Here is a 20122-nt window from a genome sequence, read left to right on the forward strand (position 1 = left end):
GTAAATGTACATTGATATATATGGGTTGTACGTGCATTTGTCATTGAAATCCAAAAGCACGAAGACCCTCTCTGTAGACTACCTAAATGTGACCAAAGTTACAAGATCACTATTTTGTCTGTACCAGGCCTAGGTGCGCAAGTGTGCTATATAGCTAACTATTCCATCAAAACCTGAAAAACCAAATCCTTACTTACAAATCAATCAGACAAAACATTCTCACCAGTATGCCAGGACTTCCCTCTTTGCAGTGGAGGTTGTAACTTATGATCCCCTCCCTCTCGTAGGCTGGCTCCCAGGTCAGCTCAATGCTGGTGTCTGACACAGCACCAACCTGGAATTTGTTCGGCTGGCCAGGCACTGGAAGACGCAAAAATATCATGCATAATTGAAAAGTTAGCCATGTTTCCACTCAACACAAGGGGAAGGCCTTGTCTGAAATCAAGGTTGCAAAAACCAAAGCATCAAAACCACCGTTTGGAACCTCCCTTCCAAAACCAGCATCAACTACATGTTCACCGTAGGAAGGATTCCAACTTTAAAGAGGTGTGATTAAAGTGCCATGCGGAGGTGTTTTGCCAACAATACCCCATGACAAACAACCAACATGGACCCCTTACCTCCTTGCAGCACTTTGACGTGGATGGGCTCGGAGAAGGGTCCGTCGCCCACCGAGGTGAAGGCCAGCACCTTGATGGTGTAGGTCTCCGACGGCACCAGGCTCTGGATGGTTGTGATCATGCTGTCCTGGACATTGTGGATCTGCCAGTGCGCCATTAGCTGGGAGTCGTCCATGGTGTAGTACACCCGGTAGCCCTTGATCTGCCCGTTGGGCTCCTCCGGCTCCTCCCAGCGCACCATCATGGTGTTCTGGGAGATGATCCGGGCTTTGACGTTGCGTGGAGGGGAGGCGGGCGCCTGCTCGCCGGTCCGGGCCTCGACGGGTTCGCTGGGGGGGCCTTGGCCGATGGTGTTGAAGGCCGAGACCCTGATCTCGTACTCGGTGTTGGGGTAGAGGCCTCCGATGCTGTAGCGCGTGGTGGTGATGCCGTCCATGGTCTCGAACTTGCTCTCCGGGGACTTGGCGCGGTACTGGATGATGTAGTGGGTCACCGGGTCTGGGTTGCCAGAGTCCCAGGTGATGGTGACACTGGTGGCGGTGGTCTCGGTCACCTCCGGCGTGCCTGGAGGCTTCGGAAGGGCTGTCGTTGGAGAAGAACAAGTTCACTTCATACATTTTGTTACAGAACTATATTTCTAAATGATGCAACAATAAAAAAAACATAAGTATATCCACATTACATCACATTTACTACTTCACAGTTCCATTTGAATAATCGGATCAACCGTTGTCAGTCTATTTTGCATTGTGCCCATGAAAAGTGAAAACATAAAACACAAAAAAATTGACATCGGTGTTAGATCCCATAATCGACCCGAAAAGGAACTATAGCCCAAACTTGGGATTGAACTCAAGCCCACAATTGGGGTCGAACTCAAACCCATGCCTAGACTTGAACTCTAGCCAATACTTGGGGCTTGAGCTCCCGAGCTAACAACCCCGATCCCCATTCGTCCCAATCCGTCTCCGTTGTCTTACACTTGACCGTGATCTGCGCCGTGGCCTCGATGATGCCCAGGCTGCTCATGGCCACGCAGGTGTAGTTGGCCGACTCGCGGACGCTGTCCAGCACCAGGACGTTGCGCCCCACCGGCATCTCGTCCTCGGGGGTCAGGTCCTCGGTGTGGAGCATCCACTTGACGTAGGGCATGGGCGAGCCCACCGCCACGCAGGTGATGTTCACACTGCCCCCCGGCATGATCTCCTGGCTGGTGGGCGTGATGGAGAAGCGAGGGGGCACGCGCCGGACTGGGAGGAGGGGGAGGCGTGGGGAGAGGAAGAGGGGAGGGGGGGAGGGAGGCGAGGGAGTCAAAAATAAGGAGAAAAAAAGAAAAGAGGTAACAAGAGAGATGGATGAAAATTGACCCTTCTCGGGGAGATACGTTAGCGGCTAGCAGCTGGATAGCAGCTGCCTAGCGGCTACAGGGGGCAGTTCAACGTGGTCAAAATGTGAACTGAAATGCAACAGAAAATTAAATAAAGGAAGACTAGAGTTTTCAAAAATATAGAAATAATGAGAAGGAACTAAACTAACAAAAACTGCTTCAACGACAATATATAGAGATTGACAATAAAGCAACGATTCATAGCAACAAGGTTCCATTGACCAAAATTTGACCCATCACAGCACAGTTAAAGACACAAAAATCTATTATGAGTTTCTCATCTTTGGAACTGAAACTGCTGGCATACGTTTTAACAATGGCAATGATCACTGCCACACCGAGTGAGGCTGTAGTAACGGCCATGTGATAAACACATATCACATAAGGCCCACATGGTAACCCGTAACTTCCTGTGCTCCGGTCATACCCAATCAGCGCTCATACCCAATCAGGAGGGAGACTGTAACAGGCTCCTCCCACGCGACAGGAAGTATTGGGTTACCAGGCTTAAGCTGATCATGGTTATGTCGCTATTGTCTCCCTTACATCGCATTCTAGAATGCAAATTTTATGGGGAGGCAGCGCCCCCTGTGGCCTGGTACTACCTAGGAACGACTAAAGATGAGAAACTTTAATCAGATTTTTGTGGTTAAAAGGTAGATCCACTGGACAAAGCCTGTTTAAGATCTCACACGGTTCCATTGACAGATGCAGCTATCAGATTCACAGACAGCATGCATAGATAGACCGAGGTAAATCAGGTAAAACGATAAAAAAACCAGAGATCAAAAAACTGAGATAAAATGCATAGAAGAATATAACTGAAGGATCGCTAGCATGCCCAGACAAGAGACGATTGGAGAGGAGAGGAGAGACACAGGTGAGAGGATAGAACACCTTACGGAAAAAGGAAAAAGAGAGACAGGGTGAGCGAGAGAAAGCCAGAAGTAGAGCGAGAGAGAGAGAGGGAGAGAGAAAGTTAGAGAGTATGAGACAGAGAGAGAGACAGAGAAGAGAGGGAAGGTGGGGTTGGGAGATGGGGTAGGAGGGGGGGTAACCCACTTCAATGCTGTGTAAGCTTTTTCCGGCCAATGTGACAAAATGTGGCATTTTGCACATTGTCACATCGCAGTCCCGGTTAACACAAAATAATTATAGAGAAACAAAGTGTGTGTGTGTGTCTTGGAGAAGTACATAGAGAGAGAGCGAGAGCGAGAACGAGAGCGAGAGCGAGAACGAGAGCGAGAGCAAGAGAGAAAGATCTGTTGTAGTCATAGCTACAGTCAACCATTTGAGAGAGATCAACAGAATCAAGAACAACAGAAAGTCGAAAGATAAAGGAGGGGAGGAGATATAGGTATACAGAGAGAAAGGGAGAGGGATGGATAAAAGAGGAATGGCAATCGAGAGAGAGAGGGAAAGCAGGGAGTTCCAAACCGGAGGAGTTGATGAGGAGTAAAGTGTGGAAGAGGATCTGAGAATGGGTTTTGGACAGAGAGGAGAAATTAGGTGAGGTGTGTCTGTGAGTATACACATGTGGGTTCTTCTGTTGATTTGGACTGTATGGCTGCGTGATCATGCGTGTTAGAAATATGTCAGGGTCAGAGGCCCGTGAGAGACTATGAGTCCATACAAAACGGTGTGTGTCCGTGTGTGTGTGTGTCCTCATTGGAGGCATGCAAAGAAAAACCAGGAAAAAGAGAGGAGATAAGAGGAGCCCAGGAAAGAAAAAAACAATGAATGAAGGCAGACAAGAGGTACAGACTGACTGATTGAGGGACAGACGGACCAACTAGACCAGGGATACAAAGGCGAGGTAACAAAAAAAAGGAAGGACCAGGCAGCCAGACAGACGGACAGGATGGCAGATGTGCAGACTGACATCAACACGGATGGTGAAGCGGACATACGATACAGAGAGGAATGATGGAGGGGTTAGGGTGGGGTAGGTGGTGGTGGTGGGGGGAGGGGGGAAGCAGGGGGTGGGGGGGAGGGGGAGGAAGGGGTAGAGGGCGGAAGTGGGGAGAGAATAGGGAGACTGTGGTTTTTTGGACCAAAAGAAAAGGAAGACCATGACTCAAAGTGGGTCTGGATGTCTCTCACACTGGGGCTTAAAGTCAAGAGTCGGGGTCCACTCCCGGACACTGCATCTCCGTGCCGGCGGGACCCGGGTGTGTGTTGGCAGGAGGGGGAAAGGGGAGTCAGGCTGAGCGGTAATTGGAGGGGAAGGGGTTTGGACTAGGTTGAGGATAGAGGAAGTTGGGAGACGGGTCAGGGCTACTAATAGGGAGCATTCACAAAGAATACCGTGTCGATCCAAATGGGATTCAAACAATCATCGCAATGGACACATTGGACCGATACCAACAAGTAGGGGTTAAATAAAAAGTCACCTAGGAAACATGGTGGATGTTTGAGTGGCCACCGACTTGAGCATGCAGTATACTCATGACAGTTGACTGCACCATATCAAGCTAACAGGGCGAGAGCATTCAAAAGGCCCCTCGACCATCACATTTTCTTCTTCTTTTCTCAACAAAACTGCACATGCATCCTTCAGTGTCCTCTCTGCCACAAGCGAGGTCTATTTCTGCTCCTAGCTTTGGCCTGGGCAAAACAGACGTCTATTATGCGGACATAGTATCTGACAATGACTCTCTCTCGTCTGTGTAGACACGGGATCAAACTATGTCATCCACACAAAGGCCACTTGGTGTTTAAAAGTGGCACTTTGAGGATCCCGATCAAGTAAAAAAAATGAGTTGGTCTATAAAGAAAAAAAAAAGAAAAACATTAAAAGGCTTCGCTGTCTCGAATTTTGAGGCATGACCTTCATTACTGAATCATTGAATGATGAGGTTTAATGATATAGCTAGCCAATACAAAGTTACCTGACTAAAAAAGAATACATTATATTTCCTGCCTGAAAAAGTGCCTAACCAGACAACACAGGTGAAAGGGCAGCCAGTTCCTCACAGGGACATGCATGGGCGTGGCTGTGGCATGACATATGACATAAACAGGTCAGGTGGTGCTCCCTGATCCACATGGGCAGACACAAGAACACCAACACCATTAAAAATGTCACCCAAGACCATCCAAGCATGCCATTCATTCCCAACTCTGGCATCGTCTCAGACACTCACACACACCATTAAACGGAACGAAAAAAAACAGAAAGGAAATCAAGCCAAACAAGATCCACACATACTATTGCTGAACAACAGACAGCACCAAAGTGATCCAGCTGTGTTCAACAAATGGATGGGACATCGAAGCTATTAGATGTTTTTATTGTTTTCCCAGCTATTGTTCATCTCAGTCGATTTCTTATTTTTTTTCCAATCCAAATTCAAAGTCGGAACACTGAGGTGGGGCCAATCAGGTTGTTGGTGGTAAAATCAGGGCTGAATCAGGGACAAATCAGGTCAGCCCTTTCCAATCTAGGTGTGTCGGCTGGTCTTCTCCTGGACCAGAGGCCAATGGACCGGGAGCTGCAGTGGCTGAGTGAATGAGGTATCCCACAGGATAGTTCCTCTCACCTTCGAGTTTCACCTCCACCGGGTTCAGCATGAGAACTAAAGCCTACCGACGGTACACCGACCGTCAAGTCCATTGAACGAAAATACATTCAAGGATTTGATAAACATCACGTTAATGATCTAAAAGATATTCAAAAATAAGAGTTGCATTGCATGCGCCTTAGGCCTTTTTGTACAGTTTTGAAACTCCAAGTTTGCTTTGAATGAAATCAAATTTGTCACGGCAAAAAAAATCCACATTTGACCTTAATAGCTGCAATGTGGATCTGCTCGCCCGGTCTACCCAGTCGAGACTGTTGCAATGCTCCCACTCCCGATCTCGTTCTTAACGCCCAATTTCCTACCATCCCTGTGATTGGATGCCTACTCCATTCCATTACTATTTCCTGTTCCTTCACCAAATGATACTGTACTTAGAAGACTTAAAGCCACAGTGACAATTATTGGCATAACCACATTACACAGCCATTCCATCTCGTACTAGCCTGGCTTCATTAGAGTGAAGGATTTGGAGCCCAAGGACATATTTAAACTCCATTACTGATATCGTGCGGCAAATTCAATCTAATTGACTCAAGTAGGATTGATTGCATATCACATCTACACGTCTACCATGCGTCTCCTGACAGTGGCGATAAATAAAACTGTGACAGTATAAGTGTGCATACCTGTTATAGCCTGTTAACAACAAACCAAGAAACACAAGAGAATCCCAATTGCATGGACACGCTCCTCATTCACAGAGACCAGTAGCCCGGGGCCGTTGGAACACAGGAGTCAAAACAAACCCTAAACATGGACCGTCGTCACGTTTTTGGACGTACAAATTTAGCGATCTTGTTTCAAGCCCCAATGTGGAGAGAAAGACAATTCAAGAAGCCTTTACAGTGGGACGAAGTGAAAAGTGGTCAAGAGAGAATGCCAGAGTACTGCACTAGCTCTACTCGTGAGTGGGTTATCGTGGTGGGAGTTGTGTCGAAAAAACAAAGAGGTCAGAAGGCGGACATTATCGGCCATTTTGGTGAGGGCAGACCCTGCTGCCCCAAAATGAAGGGGGGAAAGCCAAAATAATGTGCAGCCTTTAGTGTCACCTTGAAGCTGAGATTACACCCTCTAGCCCCCTGAGGACAAAGGCCCTCTACGGATATTCCTTAGTCACACTAGCGGGGTGAGGGGCCTGGGGCTTTTACATATAAACCACGGGGGTCAGCCTGCCTTTGCACACGGTGGTTGCGCCAATGCTAAACAGCCTCTAAGGGTACCTCATCAAAATGGAAATGAGTACCTAAAGGAATCTTACTGGAAATATGGCAGAGGAATCTTGACGGAGGAAAGCAGTAGATTTAGAGGGGATTTACCGGTGTGTGTTTATTCTAGGGTCTGATTTACGGTGGTCAAGCAAACTGAATAAACCTACTGCAGTTACGCATGTACCTTCACAGTATTGTATTGGGGAACCTGATCAGTTGGATTAGAAAAGGCAGTGGAAAAATATATTTGCATTCAAGTAGAAGGTGAAGTGAGAGGGAAAATGAATACCGCTTTGATACCAATCGGAGTCAAGTGCTCCTTGAGAAAAAAACATCTAATAGGGATGGAAGTAGCGTAGGCCAGTAGGAAAAAAATAAGGTGTAATCTAGCTTTCTTTCCCAACGTCACACACAAATGCAGAGCATGACATGCAAGCATATTCAAAATCAGACAGGCATCGTTGTAAGAAAGGTAAGCATGCACGTGCATTTCTCCCAGGCCAGTCTTTCTGATCATTCTGATACACCTCCATGGGTTAACAAATGGTTTGTCGAGAACAAAGAGGTGTGTCTCTAAACTGTTCTTGATGTTATGTCTGATTGAAGCTGTGGGTTTTGTGTTTGATGCTTGATGTGAAAAAGTCGTCATATTGTACTTCCTATAACCTCATTTAACCTCACAAGGCAATCCACCATTAGCTAGTTCTGGACCACATCTACAAAGAAATCTATTAAGGGTAAATGGTTTGGCTGTGTTTTTTTTTCTTTCTATGAAAAGTGGCAACATGTATCACCAGTTCCACATTACACAGACTCATCAGGCTCTCGCTGAAAGCACTGGACATGCCTCAATGCGCCCCTGGATATGAATAGATAGAGCTTTCCAAAGAAAACACATTCATGACTTCATCAAAGCAGCAAAGTAATGGAAAACACATAGGTCTGCCCTCACTTACATGGGATTCAACTTGAGGTTTGGGTTCAACCTAATATAATCCTTGGAAAATCTTCCGCACTTCCATTCAAAAACATTTTTGTCGGAATGTCTCAGGTTAGTGGGATTTTGGTACTGACACAATTACGGTGAAAAAAGCCGCACTATGAATAATTTGGCACGCCCTACTTCAAATGACAAGCTTGCCTTATGCTACGGCTACTCCGTAGTGGAATTTGTACAGCCACTACACAGGTCAAATCCAGCTAGCGATAACATAAAACATTTCTACTTTTATTCTTATTGTGTGGGACAGAACAACAGATCTCTAGGTCTCCTAGCTTGTAAGGGGCCACAAAGAGCCACTAGTCAACCAAGGCTTTCCCTACCACTAGAATATAAAGGGCATCAATGTGCAGCCACTAAGAAACTTGGACTGGAAAGTCAAAGCCAAGACATTAATATTGATCCGGGGGCATGCCGTAATGGCAGAGTGAAATCACCAATGAACTGGTATTGACGAACACTGTGTCCTCCATGTAGATGTGTGTATCTGTGTGTGTGTGTTGGACAGAGAGGGAACAGTTGGTTGTACATAAGATGGCAGAAAGACTGTCTGTATTCACACCGATTTTCCTTTTAGCATTCACATTCAAATCTTCATGGCTCAAGAAGCAAGAGAAACATCATTGAAAAGGGAAAAGAAAGTATCAATGAATAAATCAGGAGAGAATTTTTTTTTTCTTAAAAATGTAAAACAAGGAAAGGAACAGAACTGAAGGGAAACTATAAACACAAAAAAGTGACACAAAACTACAACGTCACAAGACACACTTAGAAATAAAAGGAAAACTCAAGGTACTTTGAGGGGGTGAGTCTACAAAAGGAGAGAGGAACGGAATATAAACTCATGGAGAGAACTCAGGGAAAATGCACCAACACGAACAAAAACAACAACCACCATCACCATACACACGCACAGAAAACCACGGCCAAAGGGGTTCTCTACAGGCATGCGAGCGCAGTTACATTCTCCCATCATGCAACGGGTCAAACCAGGTTATTTTCACGTGCAGGGTTTCCATAAAGAAACATGCAAGAAAAGCATTTCAGTGCAGCAGCAATACCAAAGGATGCAGAAGAAAAGGCCCCACAATGCAAACATAAAGTAAATGTACAAGACCCAAGCTAATCGGGCTTGCTTTCATAATTTCTTAGGAATCAAAAGAAAAAAAATTGTACTTTTTCTTTCATAGTCATTTTAGCAGTATTGATTAAATCGCTGAAATTGGAAGCTATTCAAATTGATGAATGAATCGAGCTCTGTTATACAGCTATTTTCCTTCTTTTTTTTCAAACATGTTGATTTTCTTATTTGACTTTTGACTGGGTTAAAAAAAGTGAAAAAGAAAAAAAACACACCAACCTTCTCGAAGCTCTGAGGGATGTAAAGGGGTTGATGCAGAACACAATGACATGAGGAGAAGAGAAAAATAGGGGAAACACAGAGAGAGTAAAAAAAGCCACCTCATGGTGTTTAGGCTGCAGCTGCATGTCCCTCATCTATACCCCCCCTCCCCCCCCCCCCCCCCTCCCCCCCCCCCCCCCCCTCCCCCCCCCCAAAACCCAGCCCTCTGTACATGTCCCTTGCTCTGCTGTCTGCCAGACAAGACCCCCAGGACCCTCTCGAAGTCCTGTACACTGGCCTGACCCAAGCTCTAACCCATCCCGCCTCCCTCCTCTACGCCAACTCTTAATTAATCAAACCAATCAGAAAGAACAGAAGACAAACAAACAAACAGAAAATGAAAGTAAAACAACCCCATAGGCTGCCACTGGAGTCAGAGCAATCATAGAATAATAACTCTTCAACCTTTTCAAAAGCTCATTATGGCCACATGGAGATGCTCCCGTCGGACCATACTGTTTTTTTTTTTGATAAGAAACCAAAGTCAACGTAAAAATAAAGCAAGAAAACTAATGACTGAAAAAATAAATAAAAATAAGGACACAGTTTGAGCTGAAATTAGGAGCTGCAGTTTAAGAAAGTGCCATTAGGAAGCCAATTATTAACGTAGTATTAAAGTAGATCAATATATTCCAATTTGGAAAAATCGGGTTTAAGATTTTACATTTTGTTTTTCCAGTTAAAGGTTATCCTTACTACAGCTGCTAATCTCAAATGTGCAATTTGCTTTGTGAAGGAAACATAGTCAACATCAAATATCAGAATTGATCGACGTTCACTGAGGACAGACAAAAGATTGACACCAGGAAACAAGAGCGTGTTTGGACCCTGAAAATGTGGCGCGATACCTCGAAAAAATATCCCACTTCCTGTGGCTCTAGTGGGAATCTGGTATGTCTGGAACTGTGAGGCAGTGGCCAAGCAGCGATCAGGGCAGAGTATCTCCCTCACTGTTACGATAAAGATCCCACCAATGGAGGACGGTTAAAGTGTGCCCAATTATGTGCTATTTAATAACCTGAGAGAAGCTCATTTGTCTCTTCCACTCTGTGCCTGAGCAAGGCGGACGGTTCGGTTTCACCACTTCAGTATCACAATGGAAACCTTTTGAGGTGTCCCTGATCTTCCCCTCTTGCTGAGGGGGCGCAAGTGGCTCCATTAATACAGATGACTACTCTGTCAGTTACTGAGCGATAGTTCTTCTTCTTCGCCATCCATTTTGTTTTCTCCCAGAGAGCTAATTTGTTTTCATCCTGGCCCCGGCTAGTTCACGAGCCACATTAATGGCAATATTATTAATAAAGTAAAAACTCCCTGACCCATTTTTTTTATATTACCAGGGCATTGAATTATTTATCAGGAAACAAAAGTTATTTGGTACACAGCAGCAGAAACAAGCTGATGCAGAGGCATCATTTTTTAATATGCACAACATAAATAATACATGTTGAAAATGCATATGCCTCAATTTATTAGCACTCCCTTTTCACTGGGAGTATGTTAGGCGTTCGAGGGAGAGAGTCAGTGGGCTTCTGCATTCGCTCCCTCGGTTATTGAGGAACCTAATATCTCCTGGAGCCCAATGATTATGGCATATTGAACATATTGAAGACTTTGTAAAAAGGCCTTTAAAGAATATTTCACCAAAGCACTGGTGACGGGATATTATGGATAAAGATTCCCAATTTATATTTTCTTTGAGTGATCTTTGAACGAGCTCTGCTAGGCAATCGCACTTTTTGAAACATTTCTTATTTTTGATTTGGTTTTAAATCCTGACCGCTGACACCAAGCGACGGAGGGGGGTGGGGGGGGGGGGGGGGGGTACTCAATTTTGATTGGTGGGCTCTGACGACTTGGCCACTCGATCAAAATCGACACTTACCGTGGCGTTCTTGTACCTGAAAAGAGCAAACCCTAAACCGTTTTTTTGAGGTCCGAGGAGACTCTCAAAAGGGGTGATTATAAACACCTTGACACAGGGTGGGGGGAGGGGGGGAGGAGGGAGGAGGTGGGGGTTGGGGGTAGGGGACGGGTGGGGTGATCTTATTGGTCAAACATTTAAAAGGCGTCTGACACGGTCAAGACACACGGCTCGGTGAGCTACGCACTTCCTTCCGAGCGAGTAGGGGAGGGCATTGAAAGAAACAAAATGGAGGATGACATCATAACAGAGAACAACGTTAGTCGGTCAATATAATAGTAGCTGGCAAATTCTCCGAAAGCGTCAGTTGCATATCGGGTTACATGAACGGACAACAAAAGCTGGTAGCAACGTTAAAGACACTCAATCTTACTTGCTTCTTCGAGCAGAAAACGAACAAGGATACAGGCTAACTATTATCGGTTAAAAGTCGACACACAAGAGTTAAACGCCGGAGCGTTGTTAACATTCTCAGTAAGAAACAGTTGAACATTGATGGCGGGTTCTGGTTTATCGTTATCAGTTTGCGCTGCCTGGCTCGGCGGGTCCCGGGGGTCTCCCTACCTCGCACATAAAGGTTAGCGGGGGACGAGTAGCGCACGCCTTCCACGTTAGACGCCACGCACTCGTACTTCCCCTGGTCGGTCTCCTCGCTGTTCTCGATCTGCAGGGCCCCTGGGAGTCAAACCATCAAAGGAGACAAGAGAAGGGGAGGAGGAGGAGGAAGGGGAGAAGGAGGAGGAGGTGGAGGAGGAGGAGGGGGGGGGGGGGGGGGGGGCACAGAGAAACATGACAACACAAAAAGAGAGAGAAAGACAGAGAGAAAGAGGAAGAAAGCAGAGAGAGGGGAGGAGAAAGTGATTTAATAATCATGTAATGGCAACGGCACAGCAAGAGTCACATGTTTCATCAATATATCCGCAGGATCGCCGCTTTATTTAATGAGTTTCTCGCTGGAAGGATAACATTTATTGACTGGACACTCTGCAAATCCTCCGGACACGCCTGTATTGAAGATGAAGGAAGAGGAGGGAAGTCAAAAAATAAAATAAGTTGAATGGATGAGTGAATACATGAATGAAATTAACGGATGAACGAATGAAGGCAGGGAATGAATGAATAAATGCATGAAAGCCTGGACCGGTGGAAATTTAAATAATGAGATCAACTGAGGCATACATCAAGATGGACCCCTCGTCCTCTCATTGACACGGGCATACTGTGTGTCCTCACAGAGAGAGGTGAGGTGAGGGACGTAGCGAAAGGCTAACGCTGCAATGCGATTAGCAGTCCGGCCCTTGTGCGCCACTGGCCTAGGGAGCACACGTGTGTCAAGCAGAAGGGAGAGAGAGCCGGGGGTGCCCGGGGTAAACCTGGGGACGCGTGGTTCATCGGTTCATTTCCGAGGCTAACTGGTGAGTAGCAGCGAGCCGCTGCCTCGCTGAGCCGCGTGGCCCTTCCTCGCTAGCCTGCAGCCAAACGGACCGCTCACTGTGCAGTCGCGATTCATCGTCCATGAGCAGAGATCTCGTCGTTGCATAATGGATGAATGCATAAGAGGGGAGGAAATGCGCTTCGTTTCAGATCAGGGGTGGAGATGTTTACCACCAACTTTTCACTTTCATTGTATTTTCACTTGAGTTGTTTTTTACGGTTGTGTTTTTCTTTGTATCGTTCCAATTCCTATGCAAGTATGATGCATTTCGAATTCAGCTTAGTCTCCATTTGGTTATCTTTCGGGTTTCTTTGCTTGTCCTTTAAACAAACCGGATCCGGCAATCCTGCCAATGCTTCTGTTTTAGTTTATGGTTTGCTTTTCCCCCGCTCCCTGCCAAAGTACACAATAACTAAATCATTAAACCTGCGGCAGTAGAGGCGGTTTGAAATACAAAAGAAACAGACCACCTGACAAAAGTGCCGGCGTCTTACTAAAAGCCTGTCGCTTGCTGATGACATCATCAGTGCTGGCTAACGTCCCACCAGGACGTGCGCGGATACGCCGAGTACACGTCGCCGTCGCCGCAGCCTGTTCCATCGCGGCTTAGCGAGGGGGAACTAATGATGTACACTGTAGTACAGGACCGCCATTCCCCCTGTCTAACTACTCTCCTGTAGTATAACTCAGCTGAGGCCGCTGATCCCAGTAATTATGCACTTCAGCGCTCCATACCTCGAGTGTGCTCCCCTAATTGTCTGCCTCGTGATTAGTGATATTTTGCGTGTTTAAGAAAGCATGACAATCAGAACGACGCAAATGAACATGATTAGATCTGAACTCACTCATCTTCCTTATTCTCACCTGTAGCTTTGAGAACCAATGCAGTGTTGGTTCACTAGTCTCATAATAATCGTCAATAACTACACTAATTCAATCAGGGAGCTGGCTATAGTGGATTTGGGTTTTGGATTTCCTGCCAACGTTTTCTTGGTCTGAGCCCCAACCTCCACAGTCTACCTAGTTGAATGATGAATAACCTTTACCTGCTCGTAAATGGCATGCATCTATTAGAAAACCAATTACTGTCCCTTTGGATAAAAGACAAAGTCGATCAATTCCAAGAGTGATCCAATAATATGTTGATTTATAAGTAGGCTACACCAGGCCATTTAAATTATTATAATACCAAAAATTGCTATCGTTGTTTGAAAAACCAATCATAATAATTTGATCAATACAAATGTCAACATCAGATCTACTTATTTAGGTACAAATGTTGTGTGGAAGAGGCAATTTATGGCTGTGCACTAGTAGTTTGCACCCTACTCTTGTCCACTGAACGCTGTGTTCACCATCCCAAACTATCCTGACCCATACATCCATGACCCTTACTTTACTTACATTGACACAATTGGTGATCCACTATAGACTGGAACAAATGTTTGTAACTTGTGCCTCGGTGAACAACATTGGACATGAACTGAAACGGGAACAAGTTGTGAACCCTTGTCAAGACCAAAAAACAACAACTGTCCATTGTGGGACATAACGGCACAGATAAATTGCCAATTTGTTTTGTTTGTTTCGTTGCAATGTGAAACATCCGAGTTAAATGGCGTTTCATACAGGCTAGAATACTAAGTCGTCGGCTATTCAGTCGGACGCGACTCCATCTCCAGAAATGCACAGCTTCATCTCAGCCGCTCACGATATTCACATTATCACATCTCCCCTGGAAATAAAAATAAAGCTTGGGCTACTCTCCGTCCCCGGTGGTGTGCGGGGGGGGCTGTGGAGGGGGGGGGGGGGGGGAGGAGTCGTAGCTGCCAGGGCAGGAGCGCGACCTGCCACCTGCGGCACAGGCAGCACATCAGAACGGGATCCGAGGCCTACGTGGGCGCCAGAGGGACCTGGCTCGGATCCGTTTGATGTGTGCTGTGCCGCGGTGGCAGGTGGTCTGCTGGAGCTCGCTCTCCCCCCCCCCCCCCCCCCCCCCCCCCCCCCCCCCCCAAAGCCACCACCGATGGGAAACTGAAAGCTCAGAACAATGACCGACGCGAGGAGTCCGGATCCAGCGGATCCCCCGGGGTAGGGGGTTCTAGAATGTTCTGCCAGGAGAACCTTGGCCTCAGAACTTGTCGCATGAATATTTAGCCGACTGAATTCATTGTGCATCTGAACTTGTATTTAGCCGGTGATTATGATCCCCGGTCGAGGGACCATGAGCTAAGAGGACTCGCTGGAACTTGTTTTTTAGTAAATTGCAGATTTATTCCGATTTGTCCAAAACCGCGATCGGGCGTTTGTCTTTTGTGCGCTTTGATTTGTGCTCATGTTTCGTTCCCGATTGTCATCGTTGCAATCAATGTCTTGATTGTAGCGATTATTCCCCCGAAACAATCCCAGGGATACACTATGCCTTCAAGGCGTATCCCTACCTTTCTAATCAACACTTCCATCATCCAGAAAACATTTACTAACCAAGCAACACCCAACTCTACTGCATACACAATGACTCATGCCTCTGCCTCTCGCTCTCTCTCCTGGATGGAGACTGTTTGCCTGGCAGTGTATAAGCAGTAGCAGTTCATTCCCTGCTGGTTCAACAGCACCCCTCCAACCCGCTGCCCCCCTCCCTACCCCCATTATTTCAAAGGGGGTCTTTGAAGGCCAGCCTCGTTAATGAGCCAGTACGAGAGGGAGAGAAATGGAGAGAGGGAGAGAGAGAGGAGAGAGAGAGAGAGAGAGAGAGAGAGAGAGAGAGAGAGAGAGAGAGAGAGAGAGAGAGAGAGAGAGAGAGAGAGAGAGAAGGAGATGTGAGGAAGACAGAGGGACAGGGGAAATTCGGGGACAGGGGGAAATTCGGGGACAGATGAAAAGAGTTTGGGAGTTTGGGGAATAAGAGTGAGGGGAAGAGGAGGAAGATGAAGAGGAGGAGGAGAGAGTCCCTCAGGAAAGTCTATATGCACCAAACTCAAGTTGTTTTTTAGACTATTCTCCTTGTCCGTCATCGCCTCCATTATCACTCCACTGGCTGGCTGGCATATAAACAGCCTGACAATTACAAAGTCTGCCAACCGACACAATTTAAGTTGTCACGTCTGCCTCTGTGAAGAAATATATACTTCTGAAAAGGACTGTGTCATTTACAACGTAAGCCATTTAAATGTGTGTTGATAACTCATCTGAAGCAAGGCCTGATAATAAAAATACTCATAATGACAATGGCATTTCAAAAAAACGTCCCTAGGCGGGTTTAAAACCTAACCATTTAAGCCTTGACTAGCAAACACACGCATCCAACCCTCCCTCAATGCTCCTTCCTGAAATGACACTTCCGAAACAAAACCCCTCTCTCCTCTACCCCTCCTTATTCCCCCTCGTATTGTGTCAGCTTTATTCTTGCACACGTATCTCTGCGTCAGTGTTTCCTATCAAGACGAAAAGTAACCAGCATTAAGCCCACAACAGAGTCTCAGGAAATCCACACCGCCGAAACATTCTCTCTGTCCAGCAGGTTATCAAAGATGCTGCTGCTGTCCTTGCTTCTCCTCAGACAACAGCGTTTTGCTGATAACACACACACACACACACACACACACACACACACCGTGTGGCAAAACAGTAATTTCCAGGCATTACAGGGTGGCTAGCCACGGCTCTGCCCCAACAAAGGGGCATCCTCAATGGGGGGCACTGGAACATCTCTGCCCTCCCCAGCTGGGAGGTCTTATCACAAACACACCACCCTTCACTTCGGACCAAAACTCCGCTCCATTATACTGTAAAACCTTTTCCCTTTGGTTTCACCGAAAAACATTTCTTTTTCTGGCGGCTTCCTTCCAGCGAGAGACCAGCTGAATGTTTTTATTAAAAGGGGATGCGTCACGGTTTCCTATGGTGTTCTACCCACAGACAAGCGGAAAGGATATTTTTATTAGAGGAATGAAGAACTAGAAGGGTTTCAAACGCAATTCGACCAAATGACAAGCAGAAAGGATACAAAAAAAAAATGATGGGAGAACCAGACAGTTGGTTTCTGTCTCTCACCATTTACATTCTGCAAATACACGCACTTTGCCTGGATCGGCGGCGGTTCCACAAAACATACATGAGCAGTTGTGGCCGGCCTATCATGTTACATTCTGGGCATTCTTGGGAAAACATGGGGCCTCTTGTTTTGACATATTCTTTAAACCAGACGGGCCCCGTTCGTCACCACGGGCATACCCTGGAATGTGTCCGTTCCTCCTGACCGATAAATTAGCTCTTCAGAACCACAGAAGCAGAACGCAAGATTTCCTTGTTTTCGAAAGCTTCTTGTGGATCGAAAAAGAAAAGGGCGAGAGAGAGAGAGGGTGAGAGAGAGAGGTTGGGAGAGGCACACAGAGAAATAGAGTGTGCCTGGAAACATACAAGAGCTCAAATGCTGCAGACATCACCTCCAGGTGGGCTAATCACTCTCTCTCGCTTCAGCGCAGACCTCCGACCTCCCACCCACTCTTATGCAATGCACACACAAACACGCACATGGCTGCCCATGGCCACACACACACACACACACACACACACACACACACACACACACACACACACACACACACACACACACACACACACACACACACACACACACACACACACACACACACACACACACACACACATGCAGATGGGCATAGAAAATCCGAGAGATGAGGAAAAGAGAGAGAAGATAGGAAATGTCAATATTTGGAGAGCGGGAGCAAAAATAATTAGAAGGCCGACTGAAAATGAGAGACAGACAGACAGACGACCGGGGGGGGATGGCATAGATGATTAGTTTCTGAAAGTGCCCAACACCCCAGGCTGCCCGCCACATCTCCGTCACACACAGACGTCCCTCACCCCAGGCATTTCAGTGCAATTCAATTAGCACACCCTGGTAGGCTACAAATTGATTTGTTCAGGCGATCAACAAGATGGCCGCCTGACCCCCCCCCCCCCCCCCGTCTCTCTCTCTCTCCCCTCTCCCTCTCCCTCTCTCTCTCTCGCCCAGTCTTGCGTATGGCGTGCCCTTTATCATGACGACGAAAACACCCTCTTCTCTCGCTCTCTCTCCTTTTCCAGAGCTCACACACGCATTTCACTTGCAAATGTTTGCAATGTGACGTCAGTCCCAATCGGCACGATGTGTTTACATTAGCCCGAGAAGGGTTGGACTCAAACTTCTGCGTTGGCTCGTTCGCTGCGTTAGTGACTCGAAGCGGGGTTCTATTTTTAAGTGCTCATCAGAATTCGGTTCAGCCTTAGCGGTTACGAAAGTAATTTATGAATAAATAAAAACTCCTAAGTTATCCAAAAAGGAATGTAAAGAAGGCTGTGGGTAATTATGCATGCAGAGAGTATGTGGTACTCTTGACAAAACTCGGGAGGACTAACAACATGGCCACCTGGACAGGTGACAGGTTCATCTGGACCAAGTGTCCTTTCAATTCTCCCCCCCCCCCCCCACCCCTCTCCCTCCTTATTCTCTCCTTCCTCCCTCTCTCTCATCCATCTCTCCTTCCCCATCTCATCTCTTCCTCTCTCTCATCCCGCTCTCCTTCCCCCTTCTCTCCTCTTCCTCTTCTTCGTCTATCTCTCATCCCTCTCTCCTTCCCCATCTCTCCTCTCCCTCCCCCTCATTCCTCCGTTCCCTCTCGTCGCTCTCCCTCCGTTCCCTCTCGTCGCCCTCTCTCTCCCGGCTGTCCGTCAGGCCTGGCCGTGCGACAGTCCAAGGTCGCTAAAGTGGGACCTGGCCGGCATGGGGGCCGAGCGTGTGACGCTGCCGTTGTCAGGGCCCATCTGGTGGCCCGGTAACGCTCCTGCGAGATCAGTAATGAGCCAGGTGGGGAGTCCGACCAACACATCAACAGCCCTCCCTCCCTCCCTCTCCGAGACGGAGCCGTCTCCAGGCCAGGGCCCCGTCCCTCGCTCCGCCCAGGCCTCGTGCGGAACCGTGGCAAGGTCAAGTGGGGAAACTTAGGCACCACACTGACCAGTTAATCCCATGTGTGTACGATGGGGGGGGGGGGGGTTTCTCTGTTTAAGCTTTGAAAGAGTGGAACGTAGGATGGTGTAGCCTTAGTCGAGGACGTTTGACTCCTCGCCGGAAGATATTCGGTCCGCTCATTGATCATCCTTGAGCTCGATCATCCTCGAGCAAGATTCCCTCACCCTGACCTGCTCCTCAGCGATACGTATCTGAAGACATTGGATAAAAGAGTCTGCTGATCAGTGAAGTGATAGTAAAAGTAACACGCTCAACTATTATAGGTGATCTGTAAGTCTGATGGTACTTTCATGGTTCTACCATGATTCAATTGAGCTCACTGGCAAACACAACATTCAAGGGCTCTCCTTAACCTTCTCCTCTACTAAAGGCGACATAGTGGTGCTCAAAGCTAATATTACTACCACAACACAACTGTAATTATTGGAGTCATACCATTTTCAGGCAAAGCTATTCAGGCAACTCATGTGTGTCAAGCTGGTGATTTCCCAAACCTCCAAGTATGCACACAATTTCAATTTTTTTCACCTCCACCTTTTCTCATTCCTCACAATGACTAGCTTAACCACACCAAGCTAACCTGCTAAGCCTCTAACCTGCTATCTCTCCTCAACACACATAAGACCACATAGACCTCCAACCCAGGCCTCTGGGTAACAGGACTGCACCCAGCCTTGTAGCTCTTGCACTGCACCAACGAAGAAGGCAGAAGAAAGAAAAAAGAAAAATCACCTCTTTGGATCGGTAATCTTATTATGCAAATTCAGAGTTCATAAGTCACACTCCGCTTTGTTCGTGGCATTATGATTTATGGGCCCTACGTATTGCCTAAATTACAGATTCAGCCAGCCATGGACTTATTCACACTGGTAGCCAACACATGGGTCTGGCTGAGGGAGCCGAGTTTAAAACGGTTCTGGTTTTAGTGTAGCGTTGGAAAAATAAGGGAAACATTGAGGGTGTTTCACGGCATGCGGCGGTGAGGTGACTGCGGTACCCAGGCGTGAGTGAAAGGGATGAAACAAATCAAAATGGACGATCCTAATCTGGAAGATGTCGAGAAAAAGGAAGCACCTCCAGAGCTGGAATCAAATCAGTGGTAATGATGAAACAAGAGCGCACACATCACACATCCACGGTGAACATGGGGGGACATGGTTATACAGCTCGGTGCAGCGTTTTGCTTACCTGCTGCGCCTGTGGAGGAAAAGCCATTACACAAACCCACAGCGGGAGTAAATCTACATTTAAAGGTTGCAGCGGAGGAAATGGGAACGCACTCGACTGTCCGAGGAGATAACGCCACCGAGACGTAAGAGAGAGGCAGTTAATCAGAATCAACGTTCGGCACAGAATCCTCAAAGCGTTTGGAAAAGTCCTTCATGTCTTTCCTCCCTGTTGAACCTGAGCCTTGATAAATCTGCCCGATTGCTCTCTCAAAGCAAAGGCGCGACCGACTTTTTCGTGTTTCATGTATTGGTTCAACGAATAGCAAGGGAAGGGTTTTTTTAGGACAACTTGCCCG

The 20122-nt window shown here is 47.0% G+C and overlaps 1 protein-coding gene across 1 annotated transcript in view; it reads right to left on the reverse strand.

Moving 5' to 3' along the window:
* The window catches only part of ptprsa (protein tyrosine phosphatase receptor type Sa), an 85958-nt gene that overhangs the window by 53416 nt on the left and 12420 nt on the right, over window positions 1-20122 (reverse strand). The window contains 5 exon segments of the mRNA XM_060067514.1: window positions 224-360; window positions 621-1202; window positions 1601-1870; window positions 9160-9171; window positions 11690-11800. Coding sequence (XP_059923497.1) covers window positions 224-360; window positions 621-1202; window positions 1601-1870; window positions 9160-9171; window positions 11690-11800 — 1112 coding nt within the window.

This window comes from Gadus macrocephalus, chromosome 12 (genome assembly GCF_031168955.1).
Source record: "Gadus macrocephalus chromosome 12, ASM3116895v1".
Taxonomy (NCBI): Eukaryota; Metazoa; Chordata; class Actinopteri; order Gadiformes; family Gadidae; genus Gadus; species Gadus macrocephalus.